General features: G+C 42.1%; 1 protein-coding gene across 11 annotated transcripts in view; it reads right to left on the bottom strand.

Moving 5' to 3' along the window:
* GRIP1 (glutamate receptor interacting protein 1) overlaps window positions 1–17,651 on the bottom strand; it is a 606,928-nt gene that overhangs the window by 80,117 nt on the left and 509,160 nt on the right. For 7 of the 11 annotated variants that reach the window (XM_058673303.1, XM_058673300.1, XM_058673298.1 and 4 more), the window contains 4 exons: window positions 14,003–14,150; window positions 12,168–12,337; window positions 6,456–6,611; window positions 5,684–5,839 (listed from right to left, as the gene is read on the bottom strand). In XM_058673303.1, coding sequence (XP_058529286.1) covers window positions 5,684–5,839; window positions 6,456–6,611; window positions 12,168–12,337; window positions 14,003–14,150 — 630 coding nt within the window. The remainder of the gene's footprint in view (window positions 1–5,683; window positions 5,840–6,455; window positions 6,612–12,167; window positions 12,338–14,002; window positions 14,151–17,651) is intronic. The other 4 variants (XM_036492323.2, XM_058673302.1, XM_058673299.1 and 1 more) reach the window with 3 other exon arrangements.

Consider the following 17,651-nt stretch of genomic DNA (forward strand, 5'->3'; position numbering starts at 1 on the left):
AAACCACAGTATAGTGAGAGTGGCAATAACATTTTTATTACGTTATTTGAGATGACCTTTATATCTAATGTAATTGCACCAATCTTAAGCAATAAACAAAGAAAAGAAAACCTTAGCTGTTTCCCCCCAGATTTGGAGTACTATCATGTTTTAAGGTGTCTTTAAGTTTGAAATAAAGTTCATAGTATTTGTGGTCTAACTGATTAAAACATAAAACATGATCTGTTAATACATTTATAAACATTTTCCTATTATATGGTCAATGGTGATCCAGTGGCTAATGTCTACAGCACATGTGAACTACTAGAAATTTCCTGAACCAGATTTCCATTTGTGCTTCCTCTGCTTAGAGAGTAATGTGCTTATTCGGTAGAGAATGCTTGAGTTGACAGTGGATAATCATGACAGTGTCACCTCAGCTTTGTTTTCTACTACAAAATTCAAGACAAGTAATTACATCAACTTGAGACCGTCAAACATATTGTCATTCATTTGTGTTCGCTAACGTCATTAACCAACACAGCAAGTCTTACCTAACACAAATTGTTAGCATTGGAAGCAGCAATACAAACTTTGGGAATTCACTGAAATTGCTCTTCCCTGTTGAGGACTGTAAGGCCGTTTCTGTCAGGGATAAGTACTGTACATCAAATCACGATGTGTAAAAAATCCCATATCCAGGCTGGGCATTGTGGAATGTACTCAGAGGCATGTATTGCACATCAGAGTACTGCTTTGAGTTTTAGCTACTTGGCTTCAGGTCTAGTTTCCTGCTAATGCATCCCAGGAGAGCATCAGATGAAGGCTCAATCAAGGGATTGGGCCCCTGCCCAGGGGATAGTCATATGGTTTTGCAGGCTCCTGGTTTAACCCTGGTGCAGGCCCAGCCGTTAACAGGCATTTGAAAACTAAAGAGTAAAGGAGGGTAAATATCCACTTCTGTCTCTGTCTCTCTCTCCCTGTCTTTCAGGTACACAAAAATAAATAGATATTAAAAGTGTTTCATATACATATATCTATCTCAAGTCTTGAAGGCATTAATTACACGAAAGACTCAAAGCCTATGTATTACATCAAAGCTTAAATACTGTGAAAAAAAAGTCTAAATTTGAGAGCAATGTCAGCATATTTTCACACACACCAAATTCAGGCCAAGTTGAACAGCGCTTATTGCTTATGCTATACGTGAATTTCAACCTTTGTGCTATAATAAATATCTTTTAATTCCATTTTCCCATGAGGTTGTTGAAATACCCTCCTATATGGGTACACACACATAATATATCATACAATCTTCACAACTAGTCAAGCACATAAGTGCTGCTATTATCCATCTTTTCAGGCAAGATACAGAAAGCTAAAGGAACTTGCTCAAGGTTCTGTAGCTAGAAAAAAATGAGCTGAAATGAGAACCTAAGCAGTTTGGTTCCAGAGTCTAGGCTCATAACCAGATCACCATTTTGCCTTTAACTGGTTTCTTCCAAGAAAATACTTTCAGAGCAAAGAATTTATGCTAGTGTCAGTCCAGAGACACATGGACTCCAGAAGCAATTTGTTCCAATTTTGACTAAACTCAGTGTTTCATTTTCCTAATTTCAAATTTACTGTCACATTAAATACTAAGGCCAATATATCAATCTATGTTTGAAAGGATAGGAAAGTCTACCATGGAAGTCTGCTATTTTTCAATGACTTTTTTGGTAAGGAATGCTTCATGCCCCTGCCCATGACGAGACCTCTCCTGAGGTGGGGGATGGCGGCTGCTCAGCATGAAGTGGCATCAGCGGGATTTAGGAGCTAGGCACTATCTTCAAGGGAAGATGAATTTCTGGCAAATAGGTTCATGCACAAATAAGTCCAATCTCTCTTCACAAGAACATTCTCTTATCAGTATCAGCCTTGGGATTATTTGGGTCTGTCATATTTTAGCAACCTAAGGATGCTCCATATATTTGTTCCCATGGTAAGCAAAGGAACAGACCTTTTATCCTTTGAGTTTCTCTCCAGGAATTATAATCATGACTATTTAAAGGGCTACAGGACAAGAAATATACTTCTCTAAACTATGGTTAGATCTGGTAGGAACATTGTCTTTCCTCAAAAATTCTATGGTGATGATGAGAGATTATGATTATTAAGATCCATATCAGCAGAAGTAAAATTGAGGGGAGGTGATTCTGACTTGCTAAAACATTCAATTATCATGTCTCTTTCCCTCATACATACTATCTCTCTATCTCAGAGTAAGTAGCCTACAATACCTTTCTGCTCTTTTCAGGTCTGTGTTGTGCTTGGCTACCCCCAGAAGATCCTATTTCCAAGAATCATATTAAAATTCTTGGGCTTTAGGATACATGTTGTAAATATAAGCATCCTTCCAATCTTTCTAAGGCTGCAGTGCGTAAGAGAAACACACACAATAGTAGTAGGGTCATGGGGAAAATGATTAGAAACTTGGGGAAACCCCAGTTATAGGCAGCTGCCTAGGTTGCTTTGTACCTATGCAAGCACCACACTGCTGGGAGAAAAGCAGCCAGTAGCTGGTGGGCATTCTGGGCTAGGGAACACTGGGCTGAGATACACTACCCCGGCCTCACAAGCAGCTGAGTGGGAGGGGAGGCAGACTGTACAGCAAATGGAGTCCAGGGAGATACTGGAGTGGGAGTGGCCAAAAGCATGCCTGACAGGGAAAGGCTGACTTTTGGAGCCTTCCATAGAGTAAGGCGCTGCACTCACAGGTAGGCAAGGGACTGAGACAGAATGATGTAGAGAGGGTAAACTGAAGGGCCTGTCTGGGTCAGGCCAACACACCTTCCCACATGGGAGACCTGGACTGGGCTAACCAGCATCGCCCACTGCCTGTTGGTGCACTTAAAACCTGGGGCTATGGGACATGCCTGCCTGGGTTAGGCTGCAGTACCCATCTGTGAGTGTTGGAGAGGGGATGGGCCATGTAGAGCTGAGCCTCAGCACCTACCAGAATGCAAAAAACTGGATCTTGGGGCAGATTCTGCTTGTGGGCTTGCCTTTGTGGGACTGCAGCACCCACTGCTTTGAGCAGAGAGCTGGGGATGGCGAGAGGCTGAGCCAAACTGGATCATGGAACTCACCTAATAAGAACCCAACTGACATTCATGGGACCCGGGGCTGGGAGGAGGTAGGGAGGGGCCAGGTTGCAGTTCTCACTGGAACATGCAAAGGTTGGGACTGAAGGCAGACCATGCTAAGCAGGGCCACTGCACCAGTCAGCACATGTGAGATCTGGTGCTAGGAGTAGGCCTAGTAGGGGAACTTGGGGATTTTCTCTACTAGGGTATAGCTCCCTCTGGGGAGCACAGGAGCTAGGACTGGGACAAGCTAGGCCAGTCAGGGCTGCAGCACTCTTCAGCATTTGTGGGTCTGGGGCCAAACCGGGCTGGGCCAGGCCTTAGTACCACTGGCATGCACAAGAACCAGGCTAGCGTTTGGATCACTCCTGGCTGGGCTGGGCTGGAGTGACTGTGGGTGGGCCATACAAAGTTGAATCAAAGCACTCACTAGCACATGCTGACCTGGGGCTGGGAACAGACCTGGTAGGGGAACTCTGGGTTCTTCTCAGCTGGGTTGCAGCTGCCACTAGTGAGTGTAAGAGCTGGGCCTGTGGGAAGACCAGGCTGGGCAAGGCTGTAGCCACAAGGGTATGGGATGGGATGGGCTAGGCTACAGCATCTGCCAGGTCACGCCAGAACCAGGTCTGGGGGTGGGCCAGGTGGGAATTGTTGGGGTTCTTCCTGACTAGGCTGTGGTACCTACTGGTATGCGTAAGGATTGGATCTGTGGTGGGATGCAGCATATATTGGGTCACATGAGATATGGGGCTGGGCAGAATTTGCCAGGCAACTGTATTCACTGGTATGTATGCTGGCTGGGACAGGTGACAGACCAAACCTGACCCTATATTGGCTGGTGCTCACAACAGTCAAGCTTGAGATCACCTCAGGCAAGGTTTCTTGAGGGATTCCCCAACTAAACTGCTGAACTCAGATGATGGTCACAGGGGAAAACACAGGATGTGTGGTCCATCCTTGAAATGCATATATTAAGACTGGGCCTCAATTGCTGATGCCTGTGCAGTGGACAGCATATCCAGTGGCATACAGGGCACATGACAGCCAGTTCACGTAGGCTAGCAGAGTATGCTGGGTGCCTCATCAGAGGATAGAAAGCAGAACAAGCTGGACATTTCTCCTGGCTAAGCTTTGCAATATGTTACTGGGTCTGTGGAAGTACTAAGGTGGAATTTGTCAGCCAATGAACCTTGGAAAGATTTTTCTCAACCCTGTTTCAACAAAACCAATAATATATCAGAACTATGAAAACCACTCAAGTAACACCATTGGGAAAATCTTTCCCACACTTGAGTCTCTAAGGCGTCATCAAATGAACGTATCTGACTCTCAGGTGCTGATGTAGTTTGACATCAGGCAGTGGCTCTTTCTCCCTCATCTTTTGGGGACATAGAAAGGAGAAAGAAAATTTCTTCCACCTACCATCCTCCATACCTGATCCTCCCCACTCTAATTAGAGGACTACATGGATGTACATCCCTCTCAAATATGTAAACAGCATTAAAAAGAATTTTTAAAATTCAAAAAAGAAAGTACAGGGAAGATACACAGTTTGGAAAAGAACATTCAAAATGACTACCTATGAAGCGAAGGGCCATGAACCACAATGTAGTGTGAAACTTACAATAACTTTGAATAAATACATGAAATTCTTACCTTCATCAAAAGGAGAGCATCATTTCTACAAATTTGCTTTAGGGCGCGGAGGAAGCTAAGAACAAAGGTTTCATGTCTAAAGCTACCCGGAATATGGAAAAGGAATGTGAAAGAACCCGTATCTTCAGGTGACATCAATAGAACAAGAGGGACAGGCTAAGACGTCTGCATCCTATGAGGGAGTGCTTGAGTTTGATGCCTGCTTCCATGCAGTGGTGATGATCCAAGTAATGGGTGCCTGCTACCCATGTGAAAAACTCAGACTGAGTTCTCACTCCTGGCGTTGAGGGCATCTGGGGAGAGAACTCACAGATGATAGCTCTAGCTGTCTCTCAAAAACCATTTTTAAAAGCTAGGGGAGAGCCCGGCAGTGTGGCCTAGCGGCTAAAGTCCTCGCCTTGTACGCACAGGGATCCCATATGGGCGCCGGTTCTAATCCCAGCTGCTCCACTTCCCATCCAGCTCCCTGCTTGTGGCCTGGGAAAGCAGTCGAGGACGGCCCAAAGCTTTGGGACCCTGCACCTGCGTGGGAGACCTGGAAGAGGTTCCTGGTTCCTGGCTTTGGATCGGCACAGCACCGGCCATTGCGGCTCACTTGGGGAGTGAATCATCGGACGGAAGATCTTCCTCTCTGCCTCTCCTCCTCTCTCTGTATATCTGACTTTGTAATAAAAATAAATCTTTAAAAAAAAAAGCTAGGGGAAATTCTTGAGTATGGAGTAATTCAGTCTCAATTTTTACTCAGTGCAATCAACATGCTATAACTAAGAGGCATTCCATCAGTGGCCTTTGGCATGGAGCTGCTTGGCATCTTCCTGATCAATCAGGCACTACTATGCCTGTGGGCTTCAGGATTTTAAAGAACCCCAACACCCGTGTGTGTTTTCAGGGCAAATGACACTGGCTGACATTTCACTTACATGAGCTTTTGAAGTCTTTCTTCTTGAGTCTCCTCCTCATCATGGTTCCACGCGGGCTGGTGGAGTAGAGGCTTCGAGGTAAGGTTCCCATGTTCAGGGAACTCAGGCTGTATGCACTCATGGAGGTAGGAGAGAAGGACGATGACACCAAAGCTGCTGCAAAAGAGCGGAGACTTGGCACAGAGCATTCTTAGGCGAGCCTGCCGTCTTCGCCAAACAGCAACAACCCAGAAACATCACATCACATATGCACAGCGATGTCTGGTGGGTACCCCAGCAGACAGACACCAGCCTGGAGCCGTAGCCACAGCTTGGCATCTTAGTGCTATGGGATCCACCGATGCCAAGGAGCAGCAGGATCCTTGAAGCACTTACAAACACAGAGACTCTAAATTTTGCTTTCGATGAAAAACAGACATTAATACAAGTTTCTCCATAAACAGCAATTCAATGCATCAGATACCTCATCTCATCTTCACAGAAACTTCCTGACATACATGTCATTAAGAGATTCCACAGACACAAAAGGAGCTGAGAACATTACAGCGTGTAACGCTCTGAACTGTCATTTTCTGAACATACAAGTCATTCAGAACATTTACATCCTTTCCTAATGACAAAGAGAAAGAGCTAGGACATATCAAAAATGATACATTGCTTCTCAATAGGCACACAACACCCACAAAGTCAGTGATGGAATGAATGAGAGGAGAGAGCAGCGAGAAAACTAAAATTAAATGAAAGACATGGAAGAGAAAGCCTGGAACATTACGAGGGCTGTTTGGAGGAGGCGCTCTCGGGGCTGGCGGGGCTGGTGCTCTGCAATGGTCAGGGTGGCACGGGCTACAGTGGTGGCTGCTATGAAGACCGCAGTGGTTGCTGGCCCAGGAGTCCCAGGGAAGTTGCCTGTCGCTCCTCTGAACTTTCACTGCCCATATGAAGTGATGATGAGAAATAAGAAAAATAAAGAACCAAAAAAAAAAAAAGAGGAAAAAGTAACTGAATTGCACAAATAAAACATGTAACAAAAATGAAAACTGATTGCAAAGAAAAAAAAATGTACTTGGCTTTGCCCTTTTCTAGTGGTCAGCAAAACAGATGATTAACATCAAAGATGGGAACTTTTCATCTTCCCAGGAATAATGCATGTCTTTTCGCTGCCCATTCTTTCTTCTTTTAAGGTGACTACTGAATCAATTTCTAATCTCCCCTTGTGCTTTGAGATTAAAAATATATATTTTTAAAAACCTAAAAGTCAGTTCCATAAAGATGTATGGTGCATGATTAGTAATTAAAGATTTGCAAATTTTAACCAGTTGGTAGCATTTGTGTAGAGAAAAAGAAAAGAAGGAAGAATAAATCACACTGGTTTATGATTTCAGTGGTATACTAGTCACACATCACAATTTACTGCTCTGACATTTTAATTGCATGATGGTCCATCACTTGGATTTGGTTTTCCTCCACAATAATCCACTCTAACAGTCTTTCAGTATCAAAGTATAATCCGTATCTTGACTAATAAAATGATAAAACTCTTGTTTTGTGGTTTCTTTTCATTTTATGAGAAAATATATTTATATTGGAAAGAAATGTTAAGTTTTTAAAATATAATGCCTGTTTTTATATTTCCTTAAGATGCCATAAAATTTTAATAACATTTATTTCAGAAAGTCTCCATGTTCCCTTATTTTAAAATATTTATATTTTCATTCTCATCTCAATGTTAAGACTTGACTTTTTAGCCGGTGTTCTGAACCATAAGCAATACAATGGTTGTTAGTAGGTTTTATAGGAAGCTTTTCATGTAATAATCTTAAATAGCTACAGATAACAGGAAGTTCCATCTTCTGATTCTAATGTTAGATGTCCAGTATGTTAATTATGTAACAGCAATTATTTGTGTAGCAAAGCTGGAGACTGTTTTTAAAGGAGGATCATTTAGATAAGATCTTCAGTTACACCATCCATGGTGTCAACTTCACTGGCCACTTCGTATCTTTTCAGGAGGGAGCTAGCACATAGAACAGAAGTATTAAGCATGGATGGAGGGAAGGATCACTGTGAAGTTCCACCCTGGGTGGAAATACATACACCACAGGATACTGCTCAGCTTCTCAATTCTTAGTTTCCCCATATATCTGCTGGAGATCATGAAAATACCTACACCACAGGACATTGAGAAATAGGTACATATAGCATTCAGCATGGTGCTGATACAGAATCAAAATAAGACCTGTGAGTAATGGCATCGGTTCTGCCAATTTTTCCAACTACGAATCAACAATATAGCATTATTTAAAGTACATACATGGGTCTCTCTCACTGAACAAATTCTATTCCCTGTGATCTGTGGACTAACACTCTCAAAGTCACTGTAATTGTGTAGCCACAAGCCAGCTGGCTTTCTCCTTTTATCACATTGCTATTTCTGGTTTGGGGTCCCTATCTCTTTTCCTAGTTGAAAGTCTCTGCCTCCTTCACCTAGCCCACTGCAAAGCCTAAGCAACCTGCTATGTGTTTGCCTTCTAGTATCCTCACAACACAGTGAGGATGCGTCTTTGACATGCATATGTTAGATCCAGTCACAACTACCTAAATGACCTACCATTACAAAGAAAGTGAAAGGTGGGTCCTGTTATCCATGACTTCATCTCTATGACTCTCACCATCATTCAAAAATTTTATCCACACTGCTCTTATGCTTGTTTCTAGAACAAGGCAGGCTGCTTCCTGTTTCAGGGCCCTGGCAGTTGCTATCCTTACTGCGGCTGTATGGGTGACACCTTCTCATCACTCATTCTCAGCTCAGGTGCAACCCGATCAGAGAAGTTATTGTTAATATACCAGCTTGAAGCAGCTGCTTGCTCTCATGTGTTACACCCTGGCTGTTTTATATTTCTTATAACGTTTATTCCTGACTGAAATGACCTTGTCAATGCCATGTATTTGAAATAGTTGTCTCTTTATATTAAATTTAAATCGTGTAAGAGTAAGAATCTTCACTAGCCATATTCAAGCACCTAGAACAATACCTAATACACAATGACTGACACATGAATACATGAATAGGAATATCAACCAGAATATCCTGAATATACTGTAGCAGCCGTTTCTTTGAGATAGAAGAGTGCCGTAAGCAAGTCCCTAACAGTTTCTCTTTTACCATCCTTGTTGTGCTTTGGGGTGAACGAGAACACGTTTTAGTATAAGGCAGTTATTGCTGGGCCTGGGTAATCTACAAGCACTCTGTTGTGCCACTGTTAGACTGTTTATTTTCAAATGAAGCCAGGGTTAAGTGAATGCTTAAACAGCATTCTAAATCTACCTTTTGACCCAATTCTTTCTTATAGTGCTTTGAAAATACTGTGTAGGTGTTAGAACTGTCAATGCCAATTAACAAAACAATAAAGAAGACATTATTCATAACCTATTGTGTGCTCAGTACTGTGCCAACCGTTGCCAGCAGGTTAAGTGTAGCTCAAAACTTTTACTTTGAGCTAAGAGCCAAATCTTTGTACTTATGAAATAATTAAGGGGTAGAAATATACAAAACTGTATGGCATGGGAAATGAATGCCAAAGGTGTTCAAAAATAATGCAGGTCAGAGAAAACAGTCAATGCCTATTTTGAACATGCATTCCAAGTCTATTGTTTGATTGAGTGATGCAGTACAGACTCACACAAAAGACAAACACTTCAGGAGTTTAACAAGAATATGCGCTATTTTCGGCATGCACTTTCTTTTTGCAAAGAACATTCACAATCCTTCTTTTGTTAAAGCCAAATATGGCTTTTGTGATGCAGTACTTACTCTACACAAGGCACCATGCGAAGTGCTTTTCTGTGGGTTACCTCAGATAAGGTTCACCATCTTCCTATCAGGCAAGTATTATCATAACCCTCACTTTACAGATGAAGAATCGGAGATACAGAAAAGCCAGGTCACTTGCTCAATATTCTGAGTAGTAGACTCAGAATTAGGGGGCTATACATCAGACTGGACAGTGCCTGCCTTCAGCCACCACACTACCCTGCCTGTTCCCATGGGTGTCCCCAAGTCCCTGATCACAGGGAGTTTAAAGTAGGATGCTTTCCACATCATTCCATCCATGGTGGCACTCATGCTGAAGACCTAAGTGGTATATGAGATACCATCCTTTGCTTTCCACTCAACTTACATCTTCTTGCAACAGCTGCTCTCAGGGTGGTCCTTAGAGCTCATGAAATGAAAGGTCCTCTTGGCATGAAACTTGTCAAACCTGGTGACTCCTGTCTACTTCCCCACTCCCCCTAAAGTCTCAGTTTCCTCAGTTTCTGAAAGGTCATTTTGGCTGGTCTCCACAGGGTTGCTATGTCCCAACAAAAGGCCAACTAATCTCTTATTCTAAGTAGCTATTTCCATTTCTACATTGTCCCGCCAAATCCTTTACTTAACCAGTAAATCCTTTACTGTCAATGAAATTTTGAAATGTTACCTTCATCCACCCGTGGGATGAAAAACAGTGTTCAGGCATCTGAGCTCAGGAAAACAAAAGACTAACAGAACTCCCTGGTGGAATACAAAAAGTATTGCAAACGGTAAAAAACAAACAAACAAAAAACCCTTTTTCTTCACTGTGACATATTATGTATAGGAGACAATATTTGCTTCCCCTTGGAAATGCAAATTTGATTTTAATGTAAACTATGTGGAAATATCTGCATGTAGATAAGGAATATGATGAACATCTTTCAGCAAAAGCAGAAATCAGAATGAGTTGAGCTTTGAGCCCACAAATACAAATATGATGTTTTCCATAGTGAAGAAAAAAATTTTCTCTTATTCCATACATTTTCACATATAACTTCAACCTTTCAATTTGTTTTGAAAGGTGAAAAAATAAATATCAATGAGTTGGAAACCATTCATAATTTGTGTCTATGGCAAGTAAAAGTAGAATAAATGGATTCGCTGAAGATGGCAAATTTTCAAAAGGATTTGTTACATATCTCTAATTTATAGGAAGCAGAATTAAGCCAGCAAAATTCCACCCTGAAAGAGCATGACACAGTGTGCGCTCTTACGCCTAGTGTTCTCCACATCTAATGCTGAGTTAGTTTGGATGAAACTTTTCAGAAAACCCTGCTTGGCACTCAGTGTGTGGGAGATGTCTGCGGGGCCTCCTGGTTGGTACCGTGTGCATTCCCACTAACTTACCTACTTGCCGTTACTTAGCACTGCTGTTCAAATGATGCTGATTAGCTTTTCATAACCTGCATATGCTGCATCATTTCTTTGCTCCAATGTGTAAAATTAAAATCTGATAAGGGTAATGTTGTACTAGTGATTTTCATTAGCTCCAGGGCTGTCTAAGCTCCTTTTAATTAAAAAGGTTGCATCCAGCTGACTCATTCAGTATGAAATTATCTCCTCTCTCTCTTCTCTCTTTTTCTTTTTCAGACTGCACAGAAGTGCAGTGCATTTTAGAAAGTGGAAAACTCGTATCAGTACAAATGACCTGTGGATAAGCAAATGGCCACTCCAGAGAAAACTGCTCCCTTTCTAGAAATACTGAAAAGCAGTCTGTTGCTTTTGGCTGTCCTTCAACATCAGCAAGGCTTCTGGTTTCAAGGAATTAAAAAGAAAAGGAAAGGAAAGAAAAGAAGAAAAAGAAAAAGGAGGGTATTTGGTTTAAGGAAGAGGCAGGAGCTGGAATTGGAACAGATTTGCCCTTCCTCCAGAGACTGACTCCATTTGATTTGGGATGCCAAGTACCTTTTTACTGCACTAGGTTTTGTTTAAAGTTGCCTGGGTGGGCAGCATGTAAAATACTCAGCAAATGTACCTGTGAGCTTCAAGCCAGGAAAGATGCAAAAAAATGTTCAGAAGGTAGAAAAGTTATTCATTGTGCTAAGGGAAAAAAAAAAACCTATTTGGTCAGACCAAACAGTCCTTCATAAAATTTCTTCCCTCTTCTTCCAATAGTTGAAGGGTTTGTTAAGTATTTTCCAAAGCCAATGAAAGGTTTACTAACGCTTTAATTGGGCTTCAAGTGATGGGCATCTGGATTGTTCCATATTTCTGAGAATGGTGAATAGAGTTATAATGAACATTTTTAAAAAAGGACAATATGAATCCTAGGGAGTCAAATTATCTCCTTTTCCTCCATACTTAATTTACACCAAAGCCAAAAATCTAAAATAAATAAATAAATAAGAGAGAGAGAGAGAGAGAGAGAGAGAGAGAGAGAGAGAGAGAGAACCAGAGTGCTAGTTTGAAAATTCTATTTGCAACAGAGCTTTTTCCCTTAATTTGGAGGATTTAAATAAGTTATGCGGGACTGGGAAAGACATTTGGAAGATAAAGAGGCATGAACAAATGTAACCTATTGTGAAAAGCAAAAATAAAAGCAACATCAAAACTATTATCTCCCTGCTTTCTACCTCCCTGAGGGGGTGACCCGGGTAAGCCCAGGAGCTGTCTGGCGATGGATCCTCTCACCGTGGTCTGGCCCCTTCAGCGCCAGGCGCGTTTGATGGTGCGGAAGAATCTCAAGCTTGACCTGGTCAGTGGTATTTGCCAGGAACTGGGTTGCTTCTGCCAGGGTGCAGTACTCCATGCTGGTGCCATCAATGGACAAGATGTGATCCCCCACGTGCAGTGCGCCACATCTACGGGAAGGAGACATACTCAGTCTAACCAAGTGCTCTCCTCTTTGGACTGTGAGCTTCATGTCCTTCAGAGTTGAATTTCACACAGTTTTCATTTGTTAAAAAAGAAGAAAAGTTTGAATGTTATAGAAAATACCATCTGTCACATTTTCAATACCTTGGGTGTGAAAGGTACTTTAGTGCCTTGTAGAAAACAGAAAAAAAAAAGCAACAAAATGTTTATCTCTTGTTGTTCTTTGAAAAAATATTTTGGAGCACCGATGCTGGAAGTCGAGAAGACAACAAGAGGAGCAAGAGAGGAATGAAGAACAGGAAAATCCTCCACTGACTTCTTTGTGTGTGTGTGTCTTTCTTTCTCCTTCTATGCTTTTCTATGAGCTGGTAATTATTCAGAATCTCAAGACGTGACTCTCAGAACTGGACCAGGGTCTATTTCATATATAATGAGTATAACCTGGGAGGGGGAGATCCAGCTGATTTCTCCTATGAGTCCTCTCATGCAGGCTCCTGTGTCACCAGTTACTGCTGTACGCAGTCTGTCATTCTGGAGATACATATTCATGAGTACAGAAGCTCCTGATGACAATGGAAACTATGCAGGAGTCAAATGAGTAATGAGCCCAAGCCTGCATGGGGAGTCATAAGGGCATCTGGGATTGGGAAGGGAGGGTCTGGTTGCAACATCTTGTTGAACCCCAGAGACTGGCTACTGGATGGATTGAGGAAAGCAAACACAGCAGTCAGCATCCCAACGTACCAGTCAAGTAGACAGCTCCTTAAACTGGTTACCCCCTGTGGAACAGGAAAAAACAGGGAGAAAATTAAAGCATCCTGCACCATTGAACTAGATCAATGGCTGTCACAGTTAAGAGACTGCACTTAGGGCAAGAGACAGTGGAGCTGTAGACTGACAACTACTGCGGGTTGCTGCAGGTCCCAGAACCACAGCCTGGTTTTTTGGGCAGGCAAACTCTATGTAGAAAAGAAGGTTGGAACCACAGATAGTGGACTGGTTGTTTGAGTCCATAAAAAGATCTCAAGCATATATGTACTGTTTATCAGAGCAAAGATGTCTTCAATCATCCTAAAAATATATTTCCATGTTTATGTACTTAAAGTGGGAGGTTTTCAACAGGAACTTCTTTTTGTGACAAGGGAATAAATGATGCTTACAAGAATTGTAAAAGTCATGAATCACTGGAAAATAAAAGACCTTTCCTTAAAAATGTATGATTTTGAAAATAAATGGTTTTATATATTTAAGGAAGAAAGGAATAAAATTTTATCATAGCAGGGTTTAACTATTATAACTCAGGAAAACTCATATGATTTCTCAGACTGGGGTTTAATAAACATCTTTCCAGGTATCCTACATCAAGAATATGCTGTTACTCCAAGGACACAGTAAAAAAATCTCTCAGTTGTTTGACATTTGTTTTTTTCTTCATTGCTAAAAACAAACATCCAGATGAGGCAACACTGCTTCACAGCAAGATTGATAAAGTCGCAACAAAAACTTGTTTTCCTACCTGAAACCTATAAAGAAAGGCAGAAGACTTGTTTATATTGTGCACGTGTCTACACATGTACATAAAATAAATGTGTGCTTACCGTTGTTAAAAAAACACAAAATTTTGGAAAGCAGGCACTTTCCATAAAACTCACCTGTCTGCAATACTTGCAGATTTGATTTTGTCTATGACAATGACCTGTTTGTTACAGCACATTGAGGTAGTTAGGGCAACCCCAAGGCTGGCACCAGGAGTTTTGGCAACTTCAACAAGCAGTGGCCCAGATGCTGTTGCCACAGAATCTACAAAAGAACAAATTTCAGAAAAACAAAAGATAAAAGATGAGCAAAGACGGAGAATGTTCAAAATGATGTTAATTTTATGACTGAAACCTAAATTTTCCTCTATATAATATTCCCATAGTCACTCATAATTTATTTTTTTTTAAGATTTATTTATTTCATTACAAAGTCGGATATACAGAGAGGAGGAGAGACAGAGAGGAAGATCCTCCATCTGATGATTCACTCCCCAAGTGAGCCGCAACGGCCAGTGCTGTGCCGATCCGAAGCCGGAAACCAGGAACCTCTTCCAGGTCTCCCACGCAGATGCAGTGTCCCAATGCATTGGGCCGTCCTCGACTGCTTTCCCAGGCCACAAGCAGGGAGCTGGATGGGAAGTGGAGCAGCTGGGATTAGAACCGGCACCCATATGGGATCCCGGGGCTTTCAAGGCGAGGACTTTAGCTGCTAGGCCACGCCGCCGGGCCCCACTCATAATTTCTTAAGGCAGTTATCAAGGCACCTGTACCATCCAGCTTGTATTATAATGGTCATATGTACACATGTTCATCTATTTACTCAAATATTAGACCTCATATATAAGTTGGATGATATTTATCTTTAACCCCTTGATACTGTTGGGCATAGTACCTGGCATTTCATAGGTCTCTCAATAAGTGTTTTGAGATGAATTCATTCATTATTTTAGTACCTGAAAGGAAGGGAATGCAAGGAAGAAGCACAGAAAGGTGGGTAGATAGAGGGACAGAAGGAAGGAATTACAGGTGAACTAAAGAATGGGGTCGGTACTGTGGGACAGAGTCTCAGCTGCTACACTTCCAATCCAGCTCCCTGCAAACGTGCCAGTGAAAGGAGGAGATGGCCTAAGTACTTAGGCTCCTGTGCCCACATGGGAGACCTGGACGAAGCTCTAGGCCACTGGTTTCTGCCTGGCCCAGCCTTGGGGAATGAATCGGCGGATTGAAAAATCAACGAATCAATGAGTCAATGCCCCTCTCTCTTTTTCTCTACCCCTATATTTAAAACAAACATATATGTATATACATATATATGTACTTATATATAATTTCACATAAGAAATAAAGAATAGAAGGTATGAAAGAATGGTGGAAAGAAGGATGGATAGGTAGATGAACTAAGGACAGATGGATGCATGGTTGGATAGATTCATGGATTAATGGATGGATGAATAATGGTTCCAGTTAATTAAATGGGAGGAATTGTAGGCGATCTCCCTGGATCTCTGCTACTTGGCCTATGTGGGAAGTCAGAAGGACGTGGCATACCATGCCCCTAGGGGAACCCCTTGGCAATGGTCTTGGCACACCAAGACCTCAATCTGACCTAATCACTGGCTATACAGCTGAGTGCAGTGGCTTGTACCCTAGTTTCTCTTCTCTGTCCTTAGATGAGCTGTGCTGGGACTTCCTTGATGATTAATTCTGAGAAGGCAGGTGAGATCCACATTACCTGCCAGCGTACGTGTTTGACTGATGGCCACTTGTGGTGAATGTGACCTGTGGCATACCTGCCAGCCATATGTGTTGTAAATGACCTACTACGTGATTGGAGGGTCCAGAGAGGTAGACATGCCTTCTAGCCAATTACAGTGTCATTACTGGGTGGCAAGACTGTTGGGAGACACCCTTTTGACTTCCCCGTTTCTTAGTCTATATAAGTTTGCACTTGCTTTACAATAAACAGACATGCTCAATCAGACTGTCTCAGGAGGTTCTTGCTCTGTTCTATCTCATTTCACCCTTCTTTTACTTACATACTTATTCAAAAGGCAAAGTAATGAAGCGAAGGGGACAAAGAAGGAGGGAAGCATGGCGGGACATATAAAGAGAGTCTTACAACTCCTCAAATGTCCACATCAGCTGGGGCTGGACCAGGCTGATGCAAAGAGCTAGACATCACATCTGGTCTGCCTTATGGGTGGCCAAAACCAAGTACTTGCACCAGCACCTGTGGCCTCACAAGTGCTTAAGAGGAAGCTAGTTTGACTCTGAGGTCACCCACCCCCAACTGGAGGTTCCGCAGGGGATGGAAGAAGTGCAAACACTACCGTGCAGAAACCAAAGTCATCGGAAAGACAACCAGAAGCCCTGAGCGGTCTGCAGAAACAGAAGAACAATAAACGTACCCCGGGACCAGGGAGGAGAGCTTTCTCTGGTCCTAGGCTGGTTCTGACTCTGGACCCCCACTCTCCCTTGCAATGACCATCGGGATCGCTCCGAAAACTCCTCATAGCAAACAAACAATCATACAAACTAAAAAAACCTAAAATAAATAGACAAACAACAAAACGTAGAGCTTGGAATCTGACAGGAAAGAGCTGGCGTGGATTTGCTCATGCCTTGCTGGGTGGGACACGAAGATTAGTCACTCCTCACCATGGTGTTGAGGATTTTCCTGCACACCCCCCCCAAAAAAAATGTTCTACACCTTAATTGTCGACAAATGTCTTGTTAGAGTTACAAGCCAGTCTAGATTATCCTAAAATCTGCCAAGATCAGCAAAATCATACTTCAACAAAACAAATGGCTAAATACTAAAATGAAATAGACACGAGACAGCTTAATAGTACCCTATAGCCATTTTAAGGTATATAGCAGCCAGTCCTGTATATAAACTAAAATTGAAATGTCAATGAGCTAATCATAGGATGTGGTTAAGAACTTGCATTTTTTTTTTAACATACTGGTTACTCAAAACCATGTCAATTCCATAAGGTTGCAAATTGCTGTTGATGTTATATTGGGACTCTTAATTGACTGGGATGATATTCTACCAGCTCTAATTTCAGACCAGAAATAGTCTCCCCAAGAAACTGTTCAACCCATCTGGACAATAAATAGCTGGATTCTATGCTTGGTATATGTTTGCAAAGAAAGAATCTTGATTGAATTTGAACTGTAATACTGCAACAAGGTGGAGGAATCCACCAGGGTGGAAGGGCGTGGGGAGGGGTGGGGAGATTCCCAGAGCCTATGAAACTGTCACATAATGCAAAATAATTAATAAAAAAAAAAGAAAAAAAAAGAGGAAGCTAGTTTGAAAACAGAGGTAGGTGTTGCTCCCAGGAACTCCTAACTGGAATGTGGGTATGTCAAATGGTTGCTTAACTTCCCTCATCCGTTTCTCCTTTTTGCTACTGCAGTGTAGGCCGTTCTTGTAGGCCATCTTCAACCATCAAAACAAGGGCACAGGACAATAAAAATGAGGAGCCTGGGTGCTTGGAACCTCACCTCCAGAGACTGCTTCATCTATACAGAAATAAACTTCTAACGCTTTGAAGCAAATCTTTTTAGAGTGGGTCTATTTTGTGATGGGCCTTTTAGCCGAGTTGTTGCCTCCAATGGGTCTTTCTTGCACTGCTATTCTAGCAGTTACTTGTAAGTAGGTATTCGTAGATGTAAATTTTATAAAATTATGATCAACCATTACTTAGTAACATGGCAGGTACTGCGCATCCCTAGTGTGAAATATCCTAAGCCG

The sequence above is a fragment of the Ochotona princeps genome, chromosome 15 (assembly GCF_030435755.1).
Source record: "Ochotona princeps isolate mOchPri1 chromosome 15, mOchPri1.hap1, whole genome shotgun sequence".
Classification (NCBI taxonomy): domain Eukaryota; kingdom Metazoa; phylum Chordata; class Mammalia; order Lagomorpha; family Ochotonidae; genus Ochotona; species Ochotona princeps.